At 42.8% G+C, this 25,484-nt stretch overlaps 3 protein-coding genes and 4 non-coding genes across 7 annotated transcripts in view; 3 read left to right on the forward strand and 4 right to left on the reverse strand.

The window, feature by feature from the left end:
- Positions 1–25,484, reverse strand: part of LOC125996117 (histone H2A type 1-B) — a 949,462-nt gene that overhangs the window by 294,116 nt on the left and 629,862 nt on the right. The window lies entirely within an intron of this gene.
- LOC125996127 (histone H2A type 1-C) overlaps positions 1–25,484 on the forward strand; it is a 363,461-nt gene that overhangs the window by 216,367 nt on the left and 121,610 nt on the right. The gene's annotated exons all lie outside the window — the stretch shown is intronic.
- On the forward strand, positions 1,447–16,022 carry BTN1A1 (butyrophilin subfamily 1 member A1). The gene is made up of 11 exons (XM_049764826.1): positions 1,447–1,541; positions 5,782–5,842; positions 8,966–9,075; positions 10,996–11,117; positions 11,204–11,323; positions 11,556–11,903; positions 12,966–13,247; positions 14,196–14,345; positions 14,821–14,841; positions 14,940–14,966; positions 15,349–16,022. Exons 1-11 carry the CDS (start codon positions 1,447–1,449, stop codon positions 16,020–16,022), a joined length of 2,010 nt encoding a protein of 669 aa, XP_049620783.1.
- LOC125996679 (U6 spliceosomal RNA) lies at positions 2,455–2,561 on the reverse strand. Its single transcript, XR_007491361.1, has one exon. It is a non-coding gene; the product is annotated as a U6 spliceosomal RNA (small nuclear RNA).
- On the reverse strand, positions 12,275–12,378 carry LOC125996821 (U6 spliceosomal RNA). The gene has a single exon (XR_007491490.1). It is a non-coding gene; the product is annotated as a U6 spliceosomal RNA (small nuclear RNA).
- TRNAL-CAG (transfer RNA leucine (anticodon CAG)) lies at positions 22,035–22,117 on the forward strand. The gene has a single exon. It is a non-coding gene; the product is annotated as a tRNA-Leu (tRNA).
- On the reverse strand, positions 24,334–24,407 carry TRNAT-AGU (transfer RNA threonine (anticodon AGU)). Its single transcript has one exon. It is a non-coding gene; the product is annotated as a tRNA-Thr (tRNA).

Consider the following 25,484-nt stretch of genomic DNA (forward strand, 5'->3'; position numbering starts at 1 on the left):
GCAGGGGGCTGACCCAGAACGAATGGTGGTTCGAATCCCGGCATACCATATGGTCCCCTGTGCCGGCCAGGAGCGATTTCTGAGCACAGAGCCAGGAGTAACCCGAGTGCCACTGAGTGTGACCCCCCCACCCCCAAATAAAATAAAATCAAAGAGAGACACCTTTTACCCCAGAAGTCTACAACCAGTTTTTGGGAAAAGGTAAGTTAAACTTTACAGTAATTTTTTTTTTATTTTGGTTTTTGGGTCACACCCGCTCAGGGGTTACTCCGTGCTATCTCTCCACCAACCCCCCCCCCCCTTTTTGACTTTAGGAGTTGTACTTATAGCCAACAACCTCTGGGGATGCAAATAGTATTGAGACCCAACAGAGGATTCTTTTTTTTCTTTTTTTTTTTTTTGATTTTTGGGCCACACCCGGTGACGCTCAGGGGTTACTCCTGGCTATGCGCTCAGAAGTCGCTCCTGGCTTGGGGGACCATATGGGACGCCGGGGATCGAACCTCGTTCCGTCCAAGGATAGCGCACCTTACCTCTAGTGCCACCGCCCGGCCCCTCACACAGAGGATTCTACAGTTGACCTAAAAGAACAGCTTAAGTAATAGTATTGGGGATTTTATATAATCATCCATCCAGTGATAAAACTGTACAGAAAAAGAAATATATATTACATATATGCACCTATATATATGTGTATGTATATATATATATATATATATATATATATATTTGATTTTTGGACCACACTGGCAGCACTCAGGAGTATTGTTCCTGACTATGCACTCAGAAATCACTCTTGGCAGGTTCAGGGAACCATATGGCATGCTAAGGATTGAACTTGGTCAGCTGCATGCAAGGCAAAAGCCCTCCTTGCTCTGACTCCCAGAAATTACATATATATTTATATATATTTATTGTATTTATATATTATTACATATAGACGTTTTATATATATTTAATTCCAAAGCTCAAAGGGCTGATGCATATGCTTTGTATGCTTTGTAAAAGACCTTTTCATCATCCTTTAGTACCTCTTTGACCTTAGCTTCAAAAATTCCACAGGCCAAAGTGACAGGCATATTTTACGATGACCTGTTCTGAACATCGGGGGAGCAGTAGGATGAGAGGGTTACCCTTTAATCATATCAATGTGCATACAAAAGCAGTAAGTGGAGAGAACATTGTTCAGAGTACATGATGACGGCCTTCATCTTTCTTGGCTAACTGGGCAATGATAATCTTTACTAGTGGTAATCTCAGCCTATCTCTTCTTCCGCTTCCTAATGAAGAATATTGAACTATTCAGTCATATAACATTTCTTTGCTTGCACAAGAGAAAGTCCTTTCTTCTTTGAATCTCTTCCAAAGTACCCAGCACATAACTAGGTCCTATAGATTCCCCTCCCATCATCCGCTCCCTGAAACTTACCCCATATCTCTAACCACATGGGAAATTCTGTGACAAGTGTGAAAATTCTTACTACAGTGACAAGTGTGAAAATTCATACTCCTGTGACAAATTCAACTGAATTTGACTACAGGTAATCTTCAGCCTGTTCAAAATAAGTCAGAACCTCACCTCTGGCCTCTAATGCTCTCTTCCATCCACTCCCAATTTGCCAAATAGACTTTTAGTTACTTAGATAAAGGAAAAAATCTTTTAGGATCTCAAGCCAAAAGGAATTTCCTGGTGATTTCTAAGAAAAAAAAAATGAAACAAAAGGCATCTTTATTCATGTTGTATTGACCAGTTTTCAGTAATCACATATTCACAGAAGGTAACAGTCATTCCATTGTATGCCCCATGAACTCATTTCAACTCGTGTTCACGCTCTTAATTCCAAAATCTTCACTGGTTTACCACTGTTTGTTTTCCATTGAAATTCATCAAATGCCTTGGAGAATTCTGGGGTTTCCTCCTAATGTTCTAACAAGACATTTTGCATTGATTATAAAAGCTCTGTTCATGCTGAATGGAAAAAGCCCAGTTGTGTACTGGTTAGTAGCTCTTCACTCCTTTGAGACTCTTAATTCCTATAGCCAATGGATTTAAAGCCTTGGGATACCAAAGAAAAGTAAAAATACTAACAGATTTGCATGATGTGGATGGAGAGGGGACTACTGGTCTATTACAAGAGTCTTACAAAATTTTTGTTGACCCATCTCTCTTCCTCCAAGTAACTGGAAGACACAGGAATACATGTGTCCGAGGATTAGAACAGTGAGTATAGGGATGGAAGAGGAATGAAGTTTAGGGGTGTGGAATCCAGTGAAAGGACTGGAAAGGTGTCTCAGAATCACTGATGGTTCAATGATGTTTCATTTCTTTGGAGAAAAAAAGATACCTCATGAATTTCTCACTTCATTGTCACTGTCTCTCTTCCTCCATCTCTCTCCCCTCCTACACTTCCTTAATTCAAATAACATATATATACACACCAGATAGTTTTTATTTTAAATATGGAATGCTTCACGAATTTGTGTGTCATCCTTGCACAGGGGCCATGCTAATCTTCTCTGTATCGTTCCAATTTTAGTATATGTGTTGCCAAAGCGAGCACAACACACCAGATAGTTTTATGTATCTCCATTTTGATGTAACTCAAATTCTTGTGTGCTCTCTCCCTACATACTTTCCCTGTCAATATTCATTCTAGAAGATTTTTGGCCAAAGTGGGGCTGGATTGTCGATACATTCTGATTCCCCATCTCTCAGTGACAATTCTGAATTGGCTAATTTCCTGTTCCATACAGTCTCTCCGAGATTGAAACCCAGGTGCTCACAGAGGTAAACCCAATTATAGTCAAACACACTGGTGGCTCTTCCCTGGCTCATCTTCTCACTTCCTTATAATGTTTTTTGGAATCATTTCCCAAATATATTACTTGTATCCAAATATATGTCTCAATGTCTGTTTTCTTTGGAGGGAAAGGACTCAGTTAAGAGAGAGTCTAATGTGGGAACAAGAGTGATAGATTAAGAGGAAATGAGGAAATCAGCTCCTAAAGACTCTAATATTTTCATGTTTTCTCTAGCCTGTCCACCAGAGTAAACGCATTATTTGGCAGATAACAAAAACAACTGGCTGTGGGGTAAATTCTGGGACAAAGTCAGTGATTCACACGCCCTGATTCTTTTCCTGAATCCTCCTATTTCTCCTTCACTCCATCCAACCTCACTTGATTAGCTCCCCGAAATTCCCTATTCGTTGCTCTGTTATTCTAGGAACACTCCACTTCAAAATGCTTCTGGGAACATGACTCAGAGGCGTTACCATGCAACCAGACCTCATTCTCCTGGTCCCCAAATCACATGAAACTCCTTTCCACCCCCACTAAACCTTTCTCTGCACAGACATCAAATCACTTATCTCCAGGTTGGCTTAACCACATGCATAAGCAGTGAGTTCAAGACCTTGAGCCAAAGTCAGCCCTCAGATGATCTGTTCTGAACATTGTGGGGGCAGAACCAACCTCAACAGACAAGGCCATTCTGTAGTTAGAATGGAGTTAGGAAGAGAGCATCACTCTGTAATCTTATCAATGTGCATACAAGTATTTCTCACAGTTCAAATGCTGTCTCTTTCACTCACAGATTCTGAAAATGGAGCAGGAGAAACTTCCTGAGCACCAGCAAGGAGAGTCCTAATCCTACTTCATTCAAATAACTCAGAATATGTATATAAACATTTATGTGAAGGTGTTGGATTGGACTCAAAGACTCACATGCAGGTGCAAGCACCCTACTACTGAGCTACATGCCTGTCTCCCAAAATCCATGATATGACCCCTCATTTGGAGCTGGAGATAGAGTAGAGCAAGTAGGGTATTTGCTCTGCGTGCATCCAATCTGGGTTCAATCCCTGGTATCCCATATGTTCCCCCAAATACTACTAGGGGTAATTCCTGAACCAGAACCAGAAGTAAACCCTGAGCATAACTGAGTAAAGTCCAACCCACTAATTCCCAAAAAGACATCCTTTCCTCATAATGTATATGCTCACTCATTTCAGCAGTACTTCTGGGACAGAGTGATAGTGCAGTGGTAGGACATTTGTCTTTCATGTGGCTGATCCAGGTGTGACCCAAAAACCAAGAAGAAGAAGAAGAAGAAGAAGAAGAAGAAGAACAACAACAACAACAACAACAACAGCTACTTCTATGCTTCTATGGTGGGATGGAATCTGAGATTCCATTACAGCAAGAAATCTGAGATTTAACTACGAAAACTATTTGGAGGTTCACCAGTTGGCCAGGAAAGGGTAGCACCTTTAAAATACTTGCCTTAGACACAGACAGACCTAATTACCAATACCACATATGGTTTCCTTAGCACTGTCAAGTGTGAGTACAGAGCATGAAGAAACCCTGAGCACTGCCAGTTATAACTCCAAACCCAAAATAATTTTCATAATAATAAAATTATGGCTATATAAGCATAGGATATTGGAAATATTGAGCAAAAGTGATATATTTCTTTTGATGAAATGAGAATTATATTAGTCAGCTCCTTTCAAAGAAGCAGAACCATGGAACACAAACAGAAGCAGACTTACTCATGTGATCACAGAAGCCAAATCGTCCCACAGTCTGCAAACTGGAGGCCCAGGAAAATTGGTGGGAACGTTCCAGTCCAACTGTAAAGGCCTGAGAGCAAGGGATACTAATGCCAGAGGCCCCAGAGCATGGAGAACGAGCAACATTGAGAACTGGAAACATTGAGAACAGGAAGTAAGGAGTCCAAAGAGTGGAGAACCGGAAGCCCCCTTGAGTGATGAGAGAGAATGGATGTAGCAGTTCAAAGAACAAATTTGCCCTTTCTCCATATTAACCTTGTAGGGTAATTTGTAGAGTAGGGAGCGGGAGAGAGAGAGTCAAATCCTCAGTAGACTTGATAGTGCCCACCAGCATCATTATCTTCTTTACTCAGTCTGCCAAGTCAACTATCTTCTAGAAACATTCTCACAGAACCACCCAGAACTAATCATTTGTCAGCTGTCTGGATAGCCTTTTGCCTAGCCGAACTGAACTGACATATGCACTTAATACACAGAAAAACAAAACCATCACTGATCATAATTGTGCATTGATGAGAAATGGTCATGACAAGAAATAGCCACCTAAGGGCCAGAAGGATAGTTCAGCAAGTAGGGCATTTGCCATGCATGCAGCTGACCCAGGTTCCATCCACAGCATCCATCCACATCCATCCCTGAGCACCACTAGGAGTGATTCCTGAGTGCAGAGCCAGGAGTACACTGAGCATAATAGGGTGTGCCCCCCAAAAAAAGAATAAACAAAAATAACCACATAAACAAAAAAGGATATTTTGGGGGACTTCTAGGAAGGCAGGGTAGACACTGGATGGACATTTTCCTGGTGATTATAGCCAACCAGGAAGACAGTTCAATGCATGGGCCAGAGGATGGGTGTTGAAAAAAATTGTAATTATAAGTCTTGATAGTAGTTGATGAAGGATAGTGAAATGGATGGATGGAGAGGCCTTTCTCTGCCACCTAGGCCACGCGCCGTCAACCCCCTCCAGGCAGCGGTCTCAGGGTGATGGTGAGGAAATGCTCCACAAGCAGTCAGGTTTCAGGAGACATCAACTTTATTAAGGTCCTAGCTACCATGTGTGACTCCTAAGCTTTTAACCTTTTAAGGCTGCTCCATAAGTAGCCCTGCATTCAAACCTGTCTCTACCAGCCTCCTCTCTTGCTGAATCCCTCTCTCAATCCTCTTGCTCAATCTTCCCCAGTCTCTCTCTTTCTTGCCCCTCAGGCAACCCCCTTTTACCTCTAGGTCAGCAAAATGGGAAGCCAAAGATCCCTCCCAGATGTGGGTAGGTCTGCCTCTCAAGGTGATCAAAACAGGAAATTGGGGGAGGGAAGTAATAGATGAAATGCTGCTCAGGCCTTACAAGGTTTGGATTATCTGGACCCTCCAGAGTTCTCTGGGGGCCTCCATGGCTACACCTGGCAGTGATTTTTTCTCCAGGGTCCACACAGCAATGCTGGAGTGTTCTGCAATACTAGGAATAATACCAGATTGGCTGCATGCAACTTAACCCACATACTGCCTTGAAAACGGATTTTGAAAAGAAAAGCAGCAAGTGTTTGACTCAATAAAATAAAGACCATATATACAATAAGAGCACAAGCGTGGACTTGCAGTCAAGAATAGACATTAAATTGAAAAGTGTGTGAAAAGAAGGAGAGGGAGTCCTGATATTTTGTCAGTAGGTCTGCTTTTATTTGGAGCACAACACATCCCTCTGACCAAACAGCTTTGAAGTCTAGAACAAAGTGCCTGCTTTTATTCTGTTATGGTCTGGGAATAGCAGCAGGAATACCTCATAGGTCCACCTCATAAAGGAGTCACTCATCATTCACAGTGTGGGACAGGAAACTGTTGGTTCTGTAGAAATGACTCATAGATTTGGCTGAACTATGGTTGCTATGTAAGAACCTGAATTTCAAATATTGTCACCAAACCCCAGGTCAGGTACTGTTCACTCAAAGACCAATTACTCAGAAGATAAGGGTTGATGTGAGCAAAAAGAAGCTCACTCAAGACTTGGCAACCAGAGGAAATGATGGATTTCTTGTCCTAAAAATAAACAAACAATACTACTTTTTGTTTTTAGATTAGAGCTTTCAATAGGGCTGGCTGGAAAAGTAAATTAAAGAGATTTATGATTAGGGACTGAAAAGATAGTGCGGCAGGTAGGGCATTCACCTTGCACACCCTGAACCAGGTTCAGTATCAGGCATCCCTTATGGTCCCCTGAAAACTGACTGGAGTAACTTCTTCTTTTCTTTGGGGTGGGGGGTGTCATAGCCGGTGGTATTCTGTCTGTCCCGGGTTAGCTTCATGCAAGGCAAAAGCCATACCACTGTGCTATCTCTCCGGCCCCCCCCCCGGAGTAATTTCTGATTGCAGGCAAGCACCTTAACTACATGCTATCTCTCCAGTCCCCAGAGTAATTTCTGAATGCAGAGCCAGGAGTAGATCTTGAGCATCGCTGGATGTGTCCCCCACTCCAAAACTAAATACAAAGAGAGAGATCTCTCTGTTTGGGTGCTGGTGCCATGCAGGGCATTCTGTCTCAAGGCCCTTTAAGCTGGCTCCAGTAATAATAGATTCTTTTTTTGTTTTTAATTTTATTGATTGATTAATCGATTGATTGGTTGTAGGGTCATATGCAGCGGTGCTCAGGGGTTACTCCTAGATCTGCACTCAGAAATCATCCCTGGCAGGCTGGGGGACCATATGGGTGCTAGAATTGGACCAGGTCATTCCCAGATAAGCCACTTGTAAGACAAATGCCCTACCACTGTGCTATCTCTCTGGCCCGGATAATAAATTCTTGAAGTGTGGCCACCTGATGCGGTCAGATAATCATCTTCTCCAGGCTTTGGAAAATGATCTTAAAGATTCCTTCCTTCCAGAGGGCCTGCTGCTAACTTTTGTCCAAGGGCGTGAATAGTCCTTAGACATGAAAAATTCCAGGAATGTTCTCCCAGGGCCTTTAGCTTCCTCACACTCCCCATCATCTCCATGCCTAACAGGGCCAGGTTCAACATTACACACACAGAGCATGAAAAATTCTTGTAGAATGAGAGATGAAGACCAAGACAGAAAGAGCAGTTAGAAGAATCTTGTGTGTGAAGAGCAAGATGGAGTCTCTAATGTTTGCTCACTTATAAGATTATTTGCTTTTATTTCCCTGTTTCTTTTCTTTTCTATTTTCTTCTCACTTCCTCCCATCAGTGCAAATAAAGTTTTTCTATTAAAAATAAAGATATATTTTTTCTCCCATGAGATTTTTTTTTTACAATTACAGAACAGAGATCAGAAGTAATAGCTTTGAGTGTTAAGGATAAAGTAAAGCCAAGAGTGTGGCAAAGGTACTGCAACAGAAGAACACCAAAGGCCAACTGATTTGATTTAAATTGATTTAAATTCTTCTCTAGTTTCTACACAGGGGAGAAATCAGAAATTCAAACTTTCCATTGCAGAGAGATTGATAGGCTTGAAAATAAGACAGGAAAAGAAATATCTGTTTTTGGAAGTAGGGCTAAGGCAAGAATGTGCCAGCAAAAGGAGACCAGGAAGCAGTTAAGTCTCAGAACAAATTCCTCCCCGCTTCCTGGGAGTGAATTTCACTTGGCGGGCAAAGGTCACAGAAGGTTATATTTGATCAAATCTTATGTATAATGAAATTAAGTGCTTTATTTGGGGGGGACACATCTGATTGTCTTCTCAGGAATGAATCACGAAACTCAAATTTTCAGTTTTTCATATGCATCAGGCAGCACCAGGGATTCCTTTTAATGTCGAAGTCAGGGCCTTTGGGTGGGGTGCCAATGAGGTAACAGAATTGAATCAGGAGAAACTCTGGAATTGAGGTAGAGGCTCCTCTTCAGTAAGCTTTGGCAGATAAAAGGAAAAAGCCTGTTCTAAGAAGAAGGGCTCTGTCTTTCTCCCTGGAGGCCTGGAAGGCATTGAGAGTGGAAATCCAGAGGGTAGGTAGGAAGGGCTGAGAGGCAGAAAAGCCACTAGATCCTACAGCACTTTTTTTTTTTTTTTTTTTACCAAATTACAGGGCCTTAACTTGGGCCACTATTCTGTGACCTGTCAGAGCTTTTAAGACCAAAACGCCATCATCAGATTTGCCTCTGAGAAAAGTTATTTTCTTGACCATCTGCTGAGTCCACGGGAGCTTTTGCGAATCTTCATGATAGTTCCAAATGAAAGGACAAAGAACAAATTGGGGTAGTGAAAGACCTTTGTTACAATAATAATGAACGGTTGACAAATTAATTGTATAAATAAGCTCAGAGAGGCTGCTAAGAAACAGCACCCAAATCTTTCCAAAAAAGCAAAAGAAAAAGAATAAAGTGGGGAGTCCAGAATACATTGAATGGTTAATGATTTAAAAATCTTTCATATAAATACATAGGAAGCCAATAATTCTGGTCCATTTCCTCCATCCTATAGTGGCAATGAAGGACAGGAACTCTTGGTGCTGGCAGGATATAGTGAGAACATTTTCAATGATGGAGTGATAAGGTCAGTATTCCCGGAAGAGAAGTTGGCAATAGACTCCTGTCACTTGACTCGGTGGCTAGACACAGCAGGAAATTGCCAACAATATGGGTGGCTAAGATTTATGTGTAAAGTACTGGGTTTCTATTTTGAGGCAAAATCTCCAGATGTTCCACCACTGTGTAAACTGTGTAAACACAACCAGAACTGTGGTTTCTGGACAGCAAACCACAATTGTAAGTAGCTGATGCCTGATTTAGTAAACTAATTAATATTAAGTAGCTAAACATACCAAACAATTGTTAAGTAGCTGATGTCTGAATTAGGTGCAAAGTCTTGCCAGTTCTGTGGTTTGCTTTAAAAAAGTGGTTTATAATCTGTTTGGTTTCAAAGGCCCACTGACTGAAATTTCTGTTTAGTTCCGGTGATACTTGCAAAACCAGCAACTCTAGGTCTCCTGCAGGCAAAACATGTATTCAACTCACTGTCTCTCTGGTTCTCAATTCTTTTCTTGATGGATATAAGCAGAGAATAAAAACGAAATGAATGCTGCTCCAATGTGAATAGTAGTTAACATTTGCTAGTGACTCTATAGATGACTTCTAGTTGTTAAAAGTGCTTTTCTCTATTTAAAAGCAGTTCCCATAACAATAAAATCGTAGCCCCAAATAACAGAAAAAAATTAAGAATTGCTTTTGGAGGTGGAATTCTGGCAAGGAAGCAACTTTGAGGCCCGAAAAACCAAATCCTTCTCACACATTCCTTTTGTTTTTTCAACCGCCAGAAGCGCAAATCACATACCACTTTATTTTATTTATTTTATTTTATTATTTTTGGCCACACCCAGTGATGTTCAGGGGTCACTTCTGGCTCGGTCCTCAGAAATCGCTTCTGGCAGGGTTGGGGGACCATCTGGGTTGTCAGGCCAACTGCATGCAAAGCCAAATGAATTTCCTACTATCTCTCTATCCCTTCATTTTACCTTTTTTGTTACTAAGTCAAAACACACTTTTGCCTGATCTCTGACCACTCTGAATCTGTCCAAATTCAAAACTCTTTAACCATAGAAACTTTCCAACAAAGCAGTTTTGATTGTGGTTTAGAAGCAAACCCTGCCTGTGGGCAAGTTTCCTGAGAACATTTCCTCCTTCCTTCTGTAGGTTTAACTTTTGTCTGTAGGAACACAACTGTCTTCTCACTGGTGCCTCCATCTCCAAAGAGAGGTGAGTGTCTCTGCTTAGCTCCATGCCCTGTAGAAAACCAGCAGCCAGGAAGGGTGAACTCTCTCAGGGGGCTCCTTCCTCCTAATATACCTCTGCTCTGGCCCCGCTTAAGCTCTCTTCAGACCCCTTCCTTGCTCTATTTATCCTGCTTTCAGGCCTTTTTCTTGTTCCATCTCTTTCTTCCAGTTCATTGTTCTGAGAGCCATGTCTGCTTCCATCTCTTGCTTTGTTTTGCTTAGATATGAATGACCTTGAAAGAAGACTGCTTTTCTTCTTTCTAGGGCCAGAGGGAAATTATGGCAGTTAAAATGCTGTGCCTTGCATGCAGCTGATCTGGTTTCAATCCTAAATTCCATAGGGGTAATCTCTGAACACAAAGTCATAAGGAAGCCCTAAGCACAGCCAGATGTCACTCACCTCATTTCCCCCAAAAACTGTCTTTTTTTTTTCTTTTTCAGCTATACCAGGTGATGCTCAGGGGTTACTCCTGGCTATGCACTCAGAAATTGCTCCTGGCTTGGGGGACCATATGGGACGCCAGGGGATTGAACTGTGGTTCATCCTAGGCTAGTGCATGCAAGGCAGACTCCTTACCGCTTGTGCCACTGCTCCAGCATCCCCCCCCCAAAATAAAACTGCTTTTAATGAGGAGTTTCTCAGATGTGTTTCCAATGGGCAACCCATTAAAGAGTATTGTGCTTCCCAATTTCCTTCTTTTCAGTTTCTTTGGGGACTTGGGGGGCATTTTGTTCATTGTGACTAATTATATTGTCATGGAGGTGCCACTGGCCAGCAGCCTAAAGGGGGAAACAGAGGGAAACAGGGTTCAGGTGCAAAAATCTAGTATGTTCCACATTGGTTAGAACAGTGGGGAGAACTTGGGGAACACGTCTAGGAAGCCCACATCTCTCACATCTGTTTATCTTTAGACTGGAGTGCTGGGACCCCAGTCAGTGTGGGTGGTGGCAGACTGAAGATGGAGAACTCCTGCCTCTCGTCCTGTCTTCTCACCCTCCTCCTCCTCCTCTGGCTGCCCACTCTGGATTCTGGTAGGTTCCTGCTGGTCTAGCTCTGGTCTCCAGGGGTGAACTGGCTCAGTAAAAACAAACACCTCCATCCATTGGTTGTCCCAAGGGTCCTCCTCTAGGGTGTCCAATTTTTCCTCCTGCAATTCAAGGAGTGAGTGAAAGAGAGGGGCCCTTTGCCCTTTGCAGATGGGGTCCCTGCCTATGCCCCACTCTCCTACCCACAAATGCTGCCATCTTTCCGATTCATTGGCAGCTCACTTTGATGTGGTGGGACCGTCGGAGCCCATCCTAGCCCTAGTGGGCAAAGATGTCGAGCTGCCTTGTCACCTGTCTCCCAACGTGAGCGCCGAAAACATGGAAGTGCGCTGGTTCAGGAAGAAGGTGTCAGAGGCTGTGCTGGTCCATCGGGATGGGAAAGTGCAGGAGGCAGAGCAGATGGCCGAGTATCATGGCAGAGCCACGATGGTGAAGAAAGATATCAGCCTGGGCCAGGTGGCTGTCAGGATCCACGGGATCAAAGTGCAGGATGATGGGGAGTACCGTTGCTTCTTTCGGGAGCAGGAGAACTTCGAGGAGGCGGTGGTGCACCTGCAGGTGGCTGGTGAGTAGAACTATTTATGAGGTTCTTTTCCTTGGGAACCACCAAATTCCTTCTGCACCAGTCGCTTCTAACTTGGAAGGCTTGAGAGATCCGTGGAGGTTGCATGGAGTGTGGCAAGAAAGTGAGTGTCCTTCCTAGAGAGTTTTTCTTTCCTCCTCTCCTGTCCAGTCAAGGACAAGCATTACCCCAGTTTTCCATAAAATAAATGTGTAACTGCCATGGAGGTAGATTTGTTTGTACTTGCAAAGTCAAGGTCCAAAGTGGAGCATGCAAATTGTGACCAGTTTTCCCCATTACAGTGAGACTGACTTGGAGGCTAACTGGTTTCTTAAGATCAGAGTTAAGATCTTTCTTAAAGATCAGATCTTTAGCATCAGTTTTTAATACTATGAACCACTTGACACATTCTTGTGCAGGGCCCCTAATCTTCTCTGTATCCTTTCAATTTTAGTGCAGGTGCTTTTAAAGTGAGTACTCCTTAGCACTCTTGATTATTCTGGAAGTCAAGTCATTCCAATGTTCTGGAAGAAATAGTAATAGTAACAGTAAAATAAACTTCAGGAGAGAAAGCAGAGGCCTGACTTATAAGAAAAGCAGTGACTTATAAGAAAGTGGCTGTTTTTTTCTGAATATTTTCTTCTGTTTCTTTCTTTCTTCTTTTCTTTTTCTTTCTTTCTTTTTATTCATTTCTTTCTTTCTCTCTTTCCTTTCCTTCCTCCTTCCCCTTCCCTCCTCCCTTTTTTTTCTTCCTTCCTTCCTTTCTTTCCTTTTTTTGGTTGTCTCTGTTTTTGTGTCACAGCCCACATGCTTAGAATTTACTTCTGATTCTAAGATCATTCCTGGTGATTCTCAGAGGACCACATGGGATTCTGGGAATCAAACTCTGGTCATCCCTGTACCTACCCACTGTACAATACTCTAGTCCGAACAGCTTTTTACTTTAAGTGTGAAGAACTGAGGTGGCTTTTCCTCATTCCAGTCCCCTTGGGCTTCTGTTTTTCAAACTCTGCAACCCTGTGATGATAAGGCTCACAGGGGTAAGGCTAGCCCCTCTCTCCACAGCTCTGGGTTCCGATCCTCATGTCCACATGGAAGTTCAAGAGAGTGGAGAGGTCCTGCTGAAATGTACCTCAAAAGGCTGGTACCCAGAACCCCAGGTGCAGTGGAGAACTTCTGAGGGAGAGAAGTTGCCATCCACGTCAGAATCCAGGACTCCTGATGAAGATGGTCTATTCTCTGTAGCTGCTTCAATCACCCTCAGGAACTCCGTTCCAGGAAATGTGTCCTGCGGCATTCAGAACCTGCTTCTGGGTCAGAGAAAGGAAGTTGAGATCTCTGTACCAGGTAAGTGAAATCAGTGTTTCCCCAGGTGAAACACGAATTCATATGGTAAGAGTTTATAAGAATTTCTAGGGTTGTAAGAATTGTAAGATTTGTAAGAATTCACAAATTTGTAATAGAAGCCTATGTAGATTGTAAGAGTAAAACCCTAGTGAGTTTTCATTGTAAGATTTTATGTCGTAGAGAGGAAGCTTTTTCTTTTCTCTTTTTGGATTTTGGTTTGGGGCCCAGTCACGGGCTACTCCTGGCTATTCCTGACTCGCTCAAGAGACCATATGGGATGCTGGGGATCGAACCCAGAATGGCTGCTTTCAAGACCCACCATGCTATCACTCTGGCCCCTAATATAGCAGCTTTCCCCCTTGGGAGTCATTCTGATGCAGTCTTTTCTCCCTTAGTGAACAAGACTAAATTATTTTTCTAATTGTATTGCTTCTATCCTTGCTCCCTCTCTCTTTCCCATTTCATGCTAGAACTCTGAGGAGGTTTCCAGGATCCTCTGGGAAACAAGCTCATTCATTATGCTCATGACAATCCTAAATATTCAGACTAGAACCTTGATTTCTATGTTAGTTGGTGAGCCTATTTTATTGCACACAGAGGGGACCTGTCTGTTTCCTTATTTACCTCTGTCTCCCTCTTGGCTTTCATGTTGCAGTGAGAGTTAAGGAGGAATTTCCATTGATTCATTATATTCTTGATGTCACAGGTTAGTCTTGTCCCCAAATGACTCTTGTTCATTTTCATTCCTCTCATTTTTTTGCTCTTCTATGTTAAGATAGAAATTTTCTGCAAAGTTCAAAGTGGTCCTGGATGGGGAGGATGTGATTTGGGTCTTTTCAGGGAGGAATGAGAGAAATCTAGGTCAATCCCATTTCTAATCTCCCTTGGAATTCAGAGCTAGACTTGCTCTATTTCTTAACAAATGTTGTTTGGGGATCTTCATTTTAGCTTCCATCTTCCCGAGACTCACTCCCTGGATGATCATTGTGATCGTTGTCGTGGTGGTCCTTGGACTTCTTTCTATTGCCTCCGTATTTTTCACTTGGAGACTCTACAAGGAAAGATCCCGAGAAAGGGAGGAAAAATACAGCTCTAAAGGTAAGTCAGAGAGTTTTAGGTGCTTCTTCCTTGGAAATGCTTCCAAGTAAGCTGAGTTTCAAGTGCTTTGGGAATATGGCCAACAAGAAATTTCCTGATTCTAAAATTTGAAGAGCAGACTTCTCAAGTCCCTGACACCCTTTATAAATTAAAACGGGGGTTTTCAGTAGAGGAGGCATAAAAAACAATTCTGAATAAACCACAAGACGCTATATTCACTCCCCACTCGTGATCAGATGCAATTGTCACTGCAAACTCACTTTCCCAGCAGTGATTTCTAAAGATCTGTTCCCAAGCCAGTTGAAAACTTCCTGGATAGTTCTTAGAAACCAAACCAAAGCAACATCCTTGTTCTTCGTTTGCTGATAACATTGAAGTAACCTGGCTGGTAGCTGTGGAAGCCATTTGAGTTCTCTGCTATGTGGGGAGTGGGCCATGGTAAAAGGTCACTAAGGCATTGCTCTTTGTTTTCTAGAGAAACTCCTGGAAGACCTCAGTAAGTGCTTGCTTCTCTTCCTTATTTCACTCACATGGTTTTCTCTGTTATAAAGTTTGTGAATGACTCTTTCTTTCTCTGTCTCTCTTTCTTCGCAGAATGGAAAAAGGCTGCACTGCATGCAGGTGAGTCTTTCTGAACTTCTTTGAGTGTCCAAGGCATTACCAACACCCAGACAGCCCAGGGATCCAAAGTTCTACAATATTTGGAAATCAAAACCCATTTGAGTGATGAGATTAGAGTGTGGAGAATGATGGCAAATGGTCCAGTCTCTTCCTTGAAGTCCATAGATGGAAGATGGCTAGTGTAAGGCACCCCTTGGGCACTGAACTCAGACATGAGCCAATGAATCCTGAAATAAAAGCCACGAAACAGGCCACCAACTTGTCCCTAAAGATCCATCATTTTCTAGAACAGTGCTCTAAACTTTGAAGAAGAAAGGAGAGACTAGAATTTCCAACACTCACAGATACTCAGGATTTGCTCTCTCTCTCTCTCTGTCTCTAGTTGATGTGACTCTAGATCCAGACACAGCCCACCCTCACCTCTTTCTGTATGAAGATTCCAAATCTGTCCGGCTGGAAGATTCACGACAGAAAATCCTCGAGAAAGCAGAAAGATTTGACACCTGGCCTTGCGTGTTGGGCCGGGAGACCTTCACCTCAGGGAAACATTACTGGGAGGTGGAAGTGGGAGACAGGACTGACTGGGCCATCGGGGTGTGTAAGGAGAATGTGGTGAAGAAAGGTTTTGATCCCATGACACCCGAAAATGGCTTCTGGGCTGTGGAGTTGTATGGAAATGGATACTGGGCCCTCACCCCACTCAGGACCCCTCTGCCCTTGGCAGGACCCCCCCGGCGGGTTGGCATTTTCCTGGACTATGAGTCTGGAGACGTCTCTTTCTACAATATGACAGACGGGTCTCTGATCTATTCCTTCCCCAAGGCCTCTTTCTCGGGTCCCCTGAGGCCCTTCTTTTGCTTGTGGACCTGTGGGAAAAAGCCCTTGTCCATCTGCCCCATCTCAAACGGGCCTGAGGGAGTGACCGTGATTACTAATGCCAACAACCTGTCTAAGGAGATCCCACTGACCCCCATGGGGGAGGATTCTGCCTCTGGGGATACAGACACCCCTCATTCTAAACTAATTCCCACCCAGTCCAACCAAGGGGCATCATAAGGAATCTCATCTATGCTCTTTTCTTTTGTTCTAACCTCTCTCTGTTCCTTCACTCTCACCCCTGCTCCTTCCCATTGGGTAGGAAGGTCTTCATCTAGGGAAGGTCGTGTTGCTGCTACTACCAAATGTGGCAGGTAGGACTTGCCTGTTCTGTGCCAATTTTCAAGGAGCCGGAGGTGATGCTTACATAAATGCTAGTATTTTCCTATTTCTTGAAATTCAAGCCTACAGGGAGAGACTAAAGCCAACACCAAGGGCAACTCAGTTGGAGAGGTGGTTAGGTTGAAGGGGTTGAATTTTGCTAGGACAAAACCATCTTGTGACTTGAGTAGGCACTGGGAGAGGAATGGATTTGAGGCCTGAGGAAGACTCAAGGGATTCTGGGAAGGGAAGGTCCAAGGCTGAAATCTATACAGGTACTTGGAGGGAACAGCATGGTGGAAGGAAGAGAGGTGATTCTAGCTAAGAATGATTATCTGCTCTGCTCTTAGGGCCTCTAGTTCCAATTTCCTAAACATGCTCTAGAGGTTCAGAGCCAAGGCCCTATTCTATGGGATCAGAGAGGCCAGCAGGGAGGTACAGAGAAGAGTTGAAATGAATAGGACTTAGAATGTGGAACTAGTGGGAAAGAGGAGAAAATTAAACACAGTTTGAAAAGTGGCCCCTCTTTCTACCTTCTTTCTCTCCTTGGCTTAGAAAATTCTCTTTCTGGACTCTCTAAGTTTCCAACCTTTTCCTTTCTTCTGATTTTGAATCTTCACTTCAGGAACATCTCCAAGAATTGCCTCTTCTCTGATTGTACCCCTTTATCAGGTACTCTTGCCATCACATACCCACCTGCTTTCCTCAACACAATATCGAGTTTAGGCCCCCAAATGTATGTACATCTGGCTTTAAGTGCTGTCCAGTTTCCACTGTGTCAGTTCCGTGGACTCTCTCTCCCCAACTCTCCTTTATGCTCCTGGGTGGGGGGCGCCCCAAGGCTAATGTGCTCCCTGCTTGGTTGACCGTATCTGCTGGTATTTGCATTTTCCAGAAAGCATGAGACTTCTCTTGCTGGTGGACTGCAGAGTTCCCAGGGTCCGATCTGGGTTTCCGCTGCATTGTCCCCAGTTTCCTGGGAGAGAGGTCGCTTGTGCTCACCTAATAAATCTGTCTGATTGCTGAAGGTGAATCTTCATCTGCTCTTCTTTCACCCAAGTGGAACAGACAGAACCACAGAGGAAAGAAACCCAGTGGGTCAGCATCTGGGACAAACTGCGTGGTTCTGTTCATCTGTGATCCATGGCAGGCCCAAAGGCAAGCCAGGGCAAGATGGAGACCGAAGGAGGTTGTTACCCCAGGGAGAAGAGTGTTAGGATAGGAGCCTCTGGCCACAGTGGATACTATTTGGGGGTCAGAGTAACACAGGTCAAAGTGAAGTCACCACCTCCTATTTTTGCCCCTTTTTCTGGTGCCAGGGGTCAAACCCAGGATCTCACACAGGAGAGCCATATGCCCTACCCTTGAACTTCCCTTCCTCGGCACTTTATTTTGAACAGGCATTTTGGGGAAATCTTTATGGTAATATTAGCTTTTAATTAGAAAGAAGAATGGAAATAAAAGAAAGAACAGTCTGGGGAACAGCTGGTCCTTATGGCTTCAGATTCCTACTGAGTATTCTGTGAGGTGCCATCTCCCCTGTGTCCCTCAAACTAAAACTCAGTGAGAGAGCTCATATATTTAACAACTAAGACCCTGGGTTTGATCCCCAATGCTGCCTGGTCCCTTAGGAGTAACTCCTATCTCAGACTCAGAGTGGTCACCAAGCACTGTTAGGTGTGGCCCATTAAACACTCCCAAAGGAAATTAAAGAAAAATTAAAATGGGAGTTGAATGAAAAATTAAAAATAAATAAAAGAGGGGCCGGAGAGATACCATGGAGGTAGTGCATTTGCCTTGCATGCAGAAGGATGGTGGTTCAAATCCCGGCATCCCATATGGTCCCCTGAGCCTGCCAGGAGTGATTTCTGAGCATAGAACCAGGAGTAACCCCTGAGTGCTACTGGGTGTGACCCAAAAACAAAAAATAAATAAATAAATAAATAAATAAATAAATAAATAAATAAATAAATAAATAAAAGGGGTGTGTGGAGTGATAGCACAACAAGTAGGGCATCTACTTTGCATGTGGCCGAGCCAGGAACGTGGGTTGACCCAGGTTTGATTCCCAGCATCCCATGCCAGGAGTCATTTCTGAGCATAGAACCAGAACTAACCCTGAGTGTAGTCCCCCAAACCTAATAAATAAATAAATAAATAAATAAATAAATAAATAAATAAATAAATAAATAGGCGGTAGGGATATAGTTCAATGATAGAGCAGTAGTATCACACTGTGAGGTCTTGGATTTGGTCCTTGGCACCACATAGAGAAAAAAAAAATTATTTTGGGCTTCTCAGCAGTGCTCAGCCACACCGAGTGATTTCTGCTCAGGGTGGTGGGCCAAGGGTTCCAGGGGAGTGGATTCATGGAGTGCTAGTTGGAACTTGCAGTCTTGCATGTTCCACAACTTTGCACTCTCTCAACCACACACATGAACATTATTAACAGCAAAATGTTGAAATGTTGGGGGGTAGGAGCGATTGAACAGCAGATTGGGAGGGCATTTGCCTTGCATGCAGCCCACCAGGGTTCGATCCCTGATATCCCATATGGTTGCCCTGAGCCTACCAAGAGTAAGTTCTGAGTGCAGAGCCATGAGTAACCCTTTAATGCTGCAAAGTGTGTCCCAAAGAGAAAGGAAAGGAAGAAAGAAAGAAAGAAAGAAAGAAAGAAAGAAAGAAAGAAAGAAAGAAAGAAAGAAAGAAAGAAAGAAAGAAAGAAAGAAAGAAAGAAAGAAAGAAAGAAAGAAAGAAAGAAAGAAAGAAAGAAAGAAGGAAGGAAGGAAGGAAGGAAGGAAGGAAGGAAGGAAGGAAGGAAGGAAGGAAGGAAGAAAGAAAGAAAGAAAGAAAGAAAGAAAGAAAGAAAGAAAGAAAGAAAGAAAGAAAGAAAGAAAGAAAGAAAGAAAGAAAGAAAGAAAGAAAGAAAGAAAGAAAGAAAGAAAGAAAGAAAGAAAGAAAGAAAGAAAGAAGAGTTAAAAATTTGAGTGGGGATGGGCCCAGAGAGATAGCACAGTGGCGTTTGCCTTGCAAGCAGCCGATCCAAAATTTGAGTGGGGAGATAGTGTAAAGGGTTAGAGCAACCCAGGAATATCCAACCAGCAATAGTCCTAAATATCATCAGATAAGAGAAAAAAACTTAAAAGCATTTAAATGCTTTTATAAAATTGAATGTATAAGTTGGCATCTAGCATAAATAAATTCAGTTGCTACTATGAACCCTAGTGTCACCAGGACAACTTGAAGCAATATTGGGGAAACAAAGAGTGTCGTGAACAGAAATGGGGCATGTAAAGGACATGTCACTTCCTGTGTTTTCCCAGCCCTCAAATCGTACTATTAGAAAGACAAAAAACAACAGTCAAAGATCAGTCCCAACATCCTTTAAGTGAAGTGAGCATCTTGCGCCTACTGATGCCTTAGTGAGTCTGTGTACTGTGACCCTGAAAAGTGTGTGTGAAACCCCAATCCAGAGCAGAGGGCTGTACCAGAACTCATCTTGGAGAATAGAAGGGCATAAAAAGAAACTTAAGAAGTGGTAGGACTGGGGCCAGAGCAATGGCACAGCAGTAGGGTGTTTGCCTTGCATGCGGCAGGTCCAAGACGGACCTCTATTCCATCCCCATTGTCACATATGATCCCCCAAGCCAGGAGCGATTTCTGAGCGCAGAGCCAGGAGTAACCCCTGAGCATCATTGGGTGTGCCCCCCCCAATAAAAAAGGAGTGGTAGGACTGAATCCAAAGAAAGAGGAGGCACTTGCTTTTGGATTTGAACTAATGAAACTGGTATTTCTCATCAACTGAGATTCTGCCGGGTGTGACCCCCAAACAAACAAACAAATAAACAAAAACACACACACACACAAAAAAAAGAGATCAAAAAATAATCTTTCCAAATTGCTACCCATGTTGGAGGTGCCTAAATTTTCTTTTATGTAATATACTTAAAAAGAGGATAATTTGTTTTCATAATTAATGATTGAAGTTTCTTTTTCATACATAGAAATAATGATGTAAGTATTTAAAATAACCAAATTTTTTTAATATCTCTAATTCTCCTGGGTCCAGCTAATCATCCCTTGCTTTGTGTCTCTCCTTGTATTCATATTCTCATGATTAGTACTTTAGCAATTTATGTCTTTTACCCTATATTTCTTGTGAGCACACAAAGAAATAAAAAGAATAGTTAGACCATAAAAATACAAACAAACAAACAAAAAAAAACCAAGAGGTCACACATACACTTGCTTGTTAGAATCACAAAATTTCAAAACCCCACCCTAAGTTCTTCACCCAGAAACTGCATTTAAATCACATTCCTAGATGATTCATTTGCATTTTGAAGTTTAACAATAATCTCTATGCATCCTTTGGGGGGGGGGCTCTAAATTAAGAATATCCTCACTGTATTGATCTCCAGCGCAGTGTGCAATTTGGGACAAAACAGAGAATAAGCATAACACCATGTTACTGTCAAAGAAAGCTCTTAGTGTGAACTGCACAGGGGAGACAATTTCTCTTTCCCTCCAGAGTTCTTTGGCTGGTCCAATAGTTACATTACATAAGGCATACATATAGCAGGAGCAAGACAAGAAAAGAAACGTCCTATCAATGGATGGTTCTTAGACATAGGACCAACAAAGCCAAAGAGGGGCTTGCCTTGCACTTGGATCCTTGACCCCACATATGAGCACAGAGCCAGGAGTAAACCTGTTGTCTTAAAAACAACAAACAAACAAACAAACTACAACTAAACCCTACAAGAAAGTTCCGGTCTGGGTGCCAATTAGAATCACCTAAGAGAAAAGGGACAACAACAGCAAATATGGTCCCCAGGTCCCCACACAGTGAGGGACCCTGATAATTCTACTAATTGCTTTGGAGTACTTGAAGCTAATGTTAGTGTATTTAAACATCTTCCAGGGTCTGAGCAGTTGCACAAAGGGGAGGGCCCTGACTTTGCATTGCAGCTGACCAGGGTTTGATATTGGGCACCCCATTTGCTCCCCCCAATTCCACGCAGAAGTGATTCCTGAATACAGAGCCAGGAGTAACCCCTGAGCATCACTGGGTGTTACCCCAAAACAAATCTATCACCACCACCACCATCATCACTAAATGTTCCCCAGCAGATTATAATCAGTTTTGGTTCTTGAAACTAGAGCTTCTTCAACTCGAGGATCACCGATAAATATTATTGATTGATTAATTAATATTTATGGTCATTAGTTATAATAATGATCCTTTGGCTTCCCAGAGCTCATGGGACCCTTGGGGTAGAGGCAGATGTTGCAAACATTTGCACCTGAGTCCCGGGAAGCCTGCGAGGGCCCGAATCTCTCCCGATGGCAGAGGGGAGGCCGGATCTGATAGTCGGGGCCGTTGGAAAGGTTCACGAGTTCGATCCCCGGGTCCGGCATCAGGGTCCGGTCGCTGCTGTGGATCTCGGATCCCTGGAGATACAAACGGCTACTTCGTGCACACACCCTAAGTGACAGCCACTGAACTACAGATCTCGGGGACCCCTGAACCCCGAGCCTGGAGCACGGAGGCCTGAGCCTTGGCCTGCACAGGAATGAGCCGAAAACCTCCTGGCCTGGGAGAGACAGAGAGGACGTGTCCAATTAAAGCCACAGTTTCTGGCTGGCATCGGGATGCCAGTGTCCCCCGAAGGCACTGGCATTGGTCCCCCAAATTTCTAGCTATTCGGGTCAGGCTCTGCACTTGCAACAATGGCAGGAGAATTTTGAGGTCAGATTCTCTTCTCCTAAGAGAAAAAGAAAATGGAAAAAAAAAAAAAAAAAAACAAATGTAGCTGGGCCCCAGGGAGATCCTAGGAAAGGGTTTGGAGCACAGCTGTCACCCAACGGGTCAGGATGGCCGAGCGGTCTAAGGCGCTGCGTTCAGGTCGCAGTCTCCCCTGGAGGCGTGGGTTCGAATCCCACTCCTGACAGCAAGTTCCTTTTTGGTTTGCAAGATCTGGAAATCCACTTTCCCCCTACTATTTATTCCCTTGATGAAAAATTTAAAAACTGATCTTATTTTTTTAAGGGTAAACTCGTTCCTTTTCGTATTTCTTTTCATTTTCTTCCTTATGTCTCTTTTCCTATTACCCTGCTCCCATGAGAAAAGGCATCCTTTCTTTTTTTCCCTAGGATTTCATATATTTGTATATATATTTTATGTATATGTATATATATTTGTATTTATATTTAATATATATTTTTTATGTTTCGTACATTTGGTTTGAGTGCACATGCCTTTAATTGACACAATGACTCTGTCATATGTCCTACTTCTATCTTCTTTCTTTCACCTTCATTTTCAAATTTCTCTCAAATTTTAAATCATATCTTGACCAATTCATTTCATTGCTGCAGAGAGGTCAAGATGTCTGTTTGCTAAGAATTGTAATGAATTGTAACATTTTAGAAAGATTGTCATGAAACACTAGCTCAACCAAGGTTTCCCCTTTATTGCCCAGATGGTCACATCATCAATATGTTTCTACCCAGTTGAAATTCCCACTTGCACCCTGGTAAGAGAGAAATGGAAACTAGCGGCATGAACTCTAGACTCATAGAACTACTTGGAAATCCAAATACTGATGCAATGTTTGTTAGGCTACTGGGTCTCCCTCACCAGCTCTGCCCAAGTAGGTAATTGGCTATTTCTTTGTGCCTTAATATCTTCCACTTCAAAATGGAGAACACAATTTTATCTTGCCTGCTAAATTTGTTAATTAAGATTGTCAGGCTTAGCAAATTGAAAACACCTGATATAGTCCTGGGAACCAATAGCTGACCAGTAAGTAGTAATATTTATTGCAATATGCATTTGCTGTTTGTTGGAGCTTGTGCTGGACTCTGGAAATCTAACAGGAAACAGCATGGCCACAGCCTTTACTGGAAGAAGTAGGCAAGTTAGCAGCAAAGACAGACAAGAAATGGTCAACACACCTCCTTGAAGCTCCATCACCTCATGAAAGAACCTCAGCCATCCCACTAGACACCCAGTGTCACCTACCAAATGTCACTGATCTCACCCTTTGAAAAGACATTTAGGCTTTTGGAAGACACAGTAAGTCTCCTCATCTGGCCTGGAATATTCTATCACTTCACTAGCCAGTATGATTACTCTAATTGGAATTTTTTTTAATACAATCTGTGGAGGGCCACTTGCTGGAAGCATCCTTTGAAAGTGTTTCTAGAATTGGCTAGAGCAGGAAGGTTAGGGTTAGGGTGGATTTGGCCTATCTGAGCCTAAATATATTAAAAGATTGTATAATGATCTAATCTGAGTACTGACTTAAGCCAACCACAGTCAGGTCTCTGGGTCTGGGGATAAAAAGAGTTGAGTAGATGATAGAAAGATATAGTGAAAGAGAAAGTTGCATTTTCTCGGAGAACCAGCACCTATGAACAAAAAGTGCAGAATTAAGCCTGCTGTAAGATTAGAATTTCTCTTGGGCTATTCCTTAAAGCATCTGGGATATCATTTCTGCAGAGACCATATTTTGTTTTTAATAATATCTTTATTTAATCACCATATTACAAACATGTTTGTAGTTGGGTTTCAGTCATAAAAAGAACACCCCCCTTCATCAGAGCACTATTTTCATCACCAATGTTCCCCATCTCCCTCCTTCATCCCCCACCTGTATTTGAGACAGACATTCTACTTCTCTCACTTATTGATTTTGTCATGATAATTATCATAGTGATTAAGAGACCATATTTTAATCCTTTTGACCATTTATACAAAACAATAACGTCTGGAGAAAGCAGGCTGGTAGAACTTTCTGCATTAAGATCCTGCTTGGGGAAGTATCTTGCAGGTTATTATTAATAATGTAGATTTGGTACTAGCCACAGGAGACTTCCATTATTTTCCTGATGAGGTATTCAAAGAGGCCAGTTAGGAGTCAAACTGATCCACTTTCCATTTTCTATCTCTTTAATTTTAATTTTATGTTCTACTTAATTTTATTTTTTAATTAAATTAAAGTTTTATTTTCCATCTCCTAGCTCTTTTGTAAAATCATGAAGCAGTTCTCCTGTTCCGTGGCATAGAAAACACTCGGTGATCTCTTGGTGAAAAGTCATTCCGAGGATTGTTACAACCACCCTGACCTTCTCTTTGTCCAGGGGGCAAGAAAGAAAGCTCAAAAGGCCCCGCTGGGATTCGAACCCAGGATCTCCTGTTTACTAGACAGGCGCTTTAACCAGCTAAGCCACGGAGCCGGCACGCGTGCAGGGCTTCGAATCGACAGGGAAAAGGAATGACCTGCTTTTGTTCTGCGCCTTTCAGGCCCTTTTGTTCCAAGGCTCAGCAACCACCCAGGTGCTTCCACCTCCCCAAAAATGAACCTGGAGCTACCAGGAATCCAGCAGCTGCGGGGAGACGGAGTCCTTTTCGTTTGGGGGTGCAAGGAGGAAAACCCTTGGGGCTCTCCTGGAGGCATCAGCTGGAAGAATCTGCCCGGGAAAGCTCAATTGAACTGCTCATACATTTGGGGGTGAAGCAGGACGTGGGGGTACCGGGAGGAGAAGGAGCTGGGAGGGAGGATCAGACTACAGAACCCCCAAATCTTGCTGTGCTGCAATGCAAGTGTCCTCCAGGGTTTTTGCAGCACGGAGATCTGGGTGCAGGAAGCAAGCGAGAAGTTTTCCCTATCACTCATTTCATTGCTAATTTTTCATAACAATTCCAGTTCATGTTGATCTCATTGCATTGCTTCTCCAGGATCAGGCTAACTCAGGAATTCCAGAGATGCCCCACAGTTGTCTGTCTTGTCCTCAGCCTTATTCAGAGCATCATCTGGCTTTGATTTCATGTCAACTTGAACTCCAGAATGTCTATGTTATCATGGGAGAGGTTATGGCAGTGCTTTTCTAAGTATCCTCAATACCCTCTGAACGTTCTCTGGGAAAGAAACCTTTGAGAATACACTTGAAATCTCTGGCAAGATCATTTGAGTTGTAGGTATTTGAGAATGTTGCTTGAAAGGCTGATGTTAGCCACAAACAAACAAACACAAACAAACAAAAAGAAACCCACCAGAAACCATTTGCAAATGGAAGAGCCTGCAAATTGTTGCCTTCATTGTGAAAGTTAAAGAATTAACATCCCAAATGAAATCTGGAATTATGATCTTGGAATTATGATCTCTGGCCTGGAATGCCATGTGATGTAACAATGCTGAAAGCAAATTTGCATATTTCAACTGTATCACTTGTAGCAGGACACTAGAAGATCAACACAACAAGATGGGAATTTGGAGGTAAAAGTCCATGACTTAGCTAGATATTATTTCCCTA

The sequence above is a fragment of the Suncus etruscus genome, chromosome 18, assembly GCF_024139225.1.
Source record: "Suncus etruscus isolate mSunEtr1 chromosome 18, mSunEtr1.pri.cur, whole genome shotgun sequence".
In the NCBI taxonomy this organism is placed as follows: domain Eukaryota; kingdom Metazoa; phylum Chordata; class Mammalia; order Eulipotyphla; family Soricidae; genus Suncus; species Suncus etruscus.